General features: G+C 31.5%; 1 protein-coding gene across 1 annotated transcript; it reads right to left on the reverse strand.

Moving 5' to 3' along the window:
• LOC136218087 (uncharacterized) lies at positions 1–5,394 on the reverse strand. Its single transcript, XM_066004836.1, has 4 exons — positions 4,702–5,394; positions 771–1,382; positions 384–675; positions 1–279 (listed from the first exon to the last, which is right to left on the reverse strand). Exons 1-4 carry the CDS (start codon positions 5,353–5,355, stop codon positions 254–256), a joined length of 1,584 nt encoding a protein of 527 aa, XP_065860908.1. The 5' UTR covers positions 5,356–5,394; the 3' UTR covers positions 1–253.
• Between the last annotated feature and the right edge of the window lie 291 nt (positions 5,395–5,685).

Consider the following 5,685-nt stretch of genomic DNA (forward strand, 5'->3'; position numbering starts at 1 on the left):
TCCCATGAAAGAAATATATATATAAATAAAAAGTAAGAAATAAATATCTTAAGAGGCTTCCTCATAGACGAAATAATTGGACAGGCAGTTTGTCGTGACATCACATGGTATGGTAACATTGGTTACATAAAAATTGATCACCATACCATTCACAACAACAACAATTCATATACTATTAAGCTATTGTACTGTTCTTCATTAACACAACAATTTCCCTCAACACTTTATGTACATTCTCATCTCCACATTTCCTTCATTTTCTCCCAAATTCCTTAGCCACTGTTCCACCACAAACAAACTAATCAATAAAAAATAAAAAATAAAGGAATCATAATCAGGTAATCACAAAACATCTTAATAAAATGCACAGAAGAGAAACTGGCCTTTGGATGATGATTCAACCACAACAACATGCATATCGGCATTGTTTGGAGGTAGCTGTAAACGCAGAGGATAAAGTTTTCCGTTCAACGGACTACGAGAACACACTATTATTTCATAAAGACCCGTTTCCTCCCTTAGTTTCTGAGTTAACTCCTCCACCCCTGTCCCCTTAAAATTCAACGAGTATGCTTCACCCAGTTCATCGTCAAAATCCCCATATTCATCTGCCACATGGTAGTATATGATTCTCCCCTCACATTTCGGCGGCGAACTCACATTCGACTCTGTCGACTGCAAATCAAACTCAATTTTCAAAATTGTTCTAAAATTTACAAAAGATTCAAACTTTACAGAGAGAAAGAGAGAGAGGGGAGAGAGATCCATACCTCCTGTCTGGAAAAGCTGCCGGAGATAACGGAGGCGGAAGAGGGAGAACTGATTGAATCGAAATCCAAAGAATCTGAATGAGGAATCTGCGGCGGTGGAGGCTCTGCTCTTGGATGAGTTCTCGAAGATTTGACTTCAATTTCAACAATATCAATATCCCAAAGGATCCAATCCTGAGTAGAAGTCCGGTGAGGAATATCATGGGTTACCGAATTTCTCCACGGCGGGAGACCACCATTGGCTCTCAAGAAGTTTCCGTACCGGGTCTTAAGCTTGACTTGAGCTCCATCTCTGATGGGCTCCCACTCCAGCGACGAATCAAGCCTTCTAGGCAATGTCTGAAGAACCTTCCGACCAGTCATACCCAAAAGAAAAGGCTGATTAGAGGCGGTCAGGTACTTCCCGTAGCAGGACTTTAGACGGATAATTGAATCGGAGCCGGGTACAATTTCAATAACCCACTTGGCGCTCTTGGAAGATCCATTTCTGTCTTGGGTGATGGATTCCTCGTCTTCCTCGGCGTGAAGGTACTTGTCGTGGTGGCTACGGAGACGTACAGCTTTTGCGTTGTTGAAAAACTCCATGGCTGATCGGAAAGGATTGGAGTTTGACTATAAATGGAGAATCAGAAAAATTAAATTAGAACTTAAGATTGAGTCTTCTGTTCAGATGCAGAGAAAAGGTAATTATATATGGAGAAGATGATTGGGATCAAAGTGTGGTAATAGTCAGCGCCAGCCAGCTGCCCACATTTGTATAAAGTGGACGCGGCTTCAATTACGTGGCTATTTATAATTATTTATGCAAACAGAGTTAATTTAGAAACAGAGTAATTTAATTTGGCTATTTTTAGAGTAATAAAAAAATTATTTTTAAATATAAAACTTAATTAATAAAATATTATTTAATTTATCTATAAAAAAAACTATTGACCTGTAAACAATTAATTTCAAATCGTAACATTTAATATGAGAAAAGAATGGCTAAATTATATTCATGTTCATTGAACTTTATTCATTTTAATATTATAGTTATAGAACTTTAATTCTTAATATTATGTATATTGAATTTTACAGTTTTTAATACTATTGACTACTCAACTTTAAATAACTCTTTAAAATGATTGTTAATGATTTGAAAATAAAAATATTTAAGAATTAAAGTTGTTCATATCAATATTTACTTGGAAACCATATTTTTTATTTTTTAAAATCACCTTTTTTTTAGCTTTCATTCTTTAAAAAATCACTATCTCTTCTAACCACACAACACCTAAATGATCTCAAAACGAAAATTTTCAAGAACAAAAATTCATTAGAATATCATTAATTTTTTGAATTTTTTATTTTGAAACCGTCAACAATTGTTTTAAAGTGTTAAGTGACTACTCATATTAGAAAAGGTTTAAAATTCAGTAGTTATGCTGTTAAAAATTAAAATTCAGTTGCCATAATATTAAAATTGATAAAGTTTAATGGCCATAAGTGTAATTTACCCGAGAAAGAATGATGGAAACTATGATTTATAAATTTTTTGGCAATATGAATCGCCAATTGTCAATCTTGACGAATTAATCCGCATCTAGAGTTTTAGGACATGAATTAATAACACGCGGGATTCTACCTTTATGGATTTTACATTTATGACCTGGATATGAATATTGGACAGAATATCCAACCATTTCTTTAATTTAATCGAATAATAAGTCAGTTGGTCACCATATGGATGCTGTGTGAGAGAGCACATATTTCTGAATTATTTAATTGTCAAAACACGAATAAACATCTGAAATAAATATAGAAGTTTCCAGGAAGTAGAAACTTTATCATGAAAAGAAAATTTCTTTTGAGTGATTGCGTGTTCTTTCAATCATCTTCTTACATGAATACTTTGACTTCTAGTCTATTTTGAAATTATTGAGGTTGTTTTATTTCTTGTTTGTTTCAAGTTTTTTTTTCACTACGTATTTTTAATGCTTTCATTATCTAATAATATTGATATGTTACGGACTTAATAGGTAACCTAATAGAGGCTTATACAAATTAAATAATAGAAAATAATATACACTATTTTGACCCTTTGCACCAAGGAAAATTTTAAATTAAAAAAATCTTATTTCTAATGTCAATTATTTTTATTTTGTAAGATTTAAACCTATGTTGTATCCGTATCTGGTGATTTATTACTGAACAAGGACTAATTATGCAATAAATAAAAATAGAGAGTACAAAATGTATATAGGAAAAACAAAGGGACAAACAAACATATTTATTATTATTATTATTATTATTATTAATGTTCTCATTAAAGGTATGGTTTTGTTTTTTTAAAAGGGTAATAAGTAATAACTTTTAATTGCTTTCTAGAAATTGTGTGTAAAAGCAAGTCTGCTTTTTGCATTTTGAAAGGCAGAATCTCATTAATTAAACATGAAAAGTCATTTAGAAATGATTTCTTCCATTTTATTCACCATCAACGCTGAATATCAATTCAACAATTATTATTGAATAATTGAATTTCTACCATGGATTTTTTAATTGACGGTTGAAGATAATCAATAATCATAATATATATATATATATAAACACGTGTGGCTAAAAATAAATCAGAAAACTATTAGGCCAAGCAAGTTATAAATGTGGGTAGTGCCCATTAATTACCTTTATATAGTGCGAAAGAGTAGGTAAGACTAGTTCTAACTTGAAAATATTTGGACACTCAATTATTTGGGTATTGTCAAGCTTCAAACTTTGGTCATATATGCTTTTTGTATTCTAATCTAATCTAATCATCCCATTTTGGAAATTTGTTCATGCTATCTCTATTCTTATTATTTAGGTTTTTGAAAAAAAAAAATCATACATCTATAGTTGTCACTTTATTGGTATCCTAAAATTATAGATCACCTATGATAATTTTACTTTATCATTTTCCAGTTTATTTGTTTTTAAATTTCTGATTCACATTTTCATTGTATTAAAAAACATAAATATAAACCTTAACAGTGATAAATACATCGGGTATTATAATTTGGTTTAAATTTCACAAAAGTTTAATTTTACTTTAATAAAAATATAAATCATTCTTATTATTTTGGATAGAAATAATAACATCACAATTTCATTAGAAATGACTCACTTTTTTTTACATGTATTGACAACCACATTTTTAAAAAATTTGATAACTTTTATTTAATTTAATTGATATGACATTTAATAACATATTTTAATTTTTTTTATTGTCACGTACCTACATGTTATATAGAAAATTTATTTATTTTTTTATTAATAGTAAGCTTTTTTCAATATAATTGTACATGACTATTCGTGGGATTTAATCTATTAAATTAATCGGACTGGTTTTATTGAAATTAAAAGAAATGTTCAATCTAAATAAAATGAAATTCAATATACTTTAAACTTTAGTAAGTTTTACCAACCATGGATGAAATTGAAACATTTTTTCTTTATAATTGGAGTAAAGTTATTTTGGATATTATTTTTCTCTACCTATTGTATACACGAAAGGTTCTTACATATGTTAATTTGCAATTTTGACATTTGGTATGAAACCAGACCTTGCCTACACAATATGACATAATCTCTTTTCCTTAACAAACTTATTCTAATCCATACGTAATTTCAGATAAAAAATCTTAACCATATTATTTTAAGAAAATATGATTACTATAATTTCCAATAAAAATATTCATTTCTGCAACAATTCTCTCAATATATATATCACTTACTGTAACTCTCCTCGAATAAATGTGGTTTATAAATCTAATTAAACCTTTTAACTTATGGAGTAATATTATATTCGACTAAATTCATAGTCCTAATAATAAATGACCTTCTTATTAAATTAATATTAATTATAGCAATTAAGCCTGCATAATTTTCCAAGGAGGGAAGAATTGAATTGCCTTACCTTTTTAGGAGACAACCTCGGAGACATAGTCCGAACAACGCTGAACCTCCGAGTTCTGACCGACGAAACAACCGGAATCGGAGAAATGGGCGAACCCGGCTCCGACCCTAAATACTCATCGGAAGCTGCTTCAAGAACATCATCAGGAACAGAAGAAAAACTCGACATGGTCAATAAATAATCCGATAAAGACTCAGTCTCCGTCACGTCCACCGGTTGTACGTCCCACAAAATCCACCTCACCGTCGAACCAGCATGTGGCTCGTCGTGAGTAACCGAGTTCCTCCACGGCGGTGTACCTCCGTTGGCCCGCAAAAACTTACCGCACCAGCTTCTTAATTTGACCTGAAATCCGTCTTTTATAGGCTCCCACTGTAATCTCCAATCGGAAATCTTTTCCGGTAATGTTTGGATAACTCTTTTCCCTGTCATACCTAAAAGAAACGGTAAATCGGAGGCGGTAAGGTATTTTCCAGCAAAAGATTTGAGGCGTACAGCGTCTGTTCTTCCATCTACAAGCTCCACAAACCATTTAGCTTTACGGGTTGAACCGTTTCGAGACTGACAAACGGTTTCTCCGTCGTCTTGAGCGATCAAGTATTTATCGAGATGACTTCGGAGCTTAACTGCCTTTGTTTTAGTGAATAACTCCATAACTGAATAAGATCAATGGAATGGAACGGGAGATGGATACAGTTTTTTATATGTATATATATATATATATTAAAAGGTCGTGGAAGACTATGCATAGGGGAAGGGGATGAGAAAATAAGTGATTATTTTAATTTTAATTAATATATTTAATTTAATTTAATTGTGATTAGAAAAGCGGATTTTGTTGGGTTTTTCTTGTAAGTATAGCTAATTAATGTTGTTATGTGTATCTTCGTGTGTAAGGTTATAAAGTCGCACAAATAGGGCAGAAGATTGTTAGCAAATTCCTATTGAGTACTTGTAATTTGAGTTGGGTTGACTTGTAATATT

This window comes from Euphorbia lathyris, chromosome 2 (genome assembly GCF_963576675.1).
Source record: "Euphorbia lathyris chromosome 2, ddEupLath1.1, whole genome shotgun sequence".
Lineage (NCBI taxonomy): Eukaryota > Viridiplantae > Streptophyta > Magnoliopsida > Malpighiales > Euphorbiaceae > Euphorbia > Euphorbia lathyris.

Bases quoted from the DNA above. Each gene is read 5' to 3' on its own strand.
- LOC136218087 (XM_066004836.1), bottom strand. From the start codon at position 5,355: ATGGAGTTATTCACTAAAACAAAGGCAGTTAAGCTCCGAAGTCATCTC. The intron at 1,383-4,701 runs GTAAGGCAATTC...CTCCATTTATAG, and splicing joins CGAGGTTGTCTCCTAAAAAG to TCAAACTCCAATCCTTTCCG. The intron at 280-383 runs GCCAGTTTCTCT...GTGGTGGAACAG, and splicing joins GGTTGAATCATCATCCAAAG to TGGCTAAGGAATTTGGGAGA.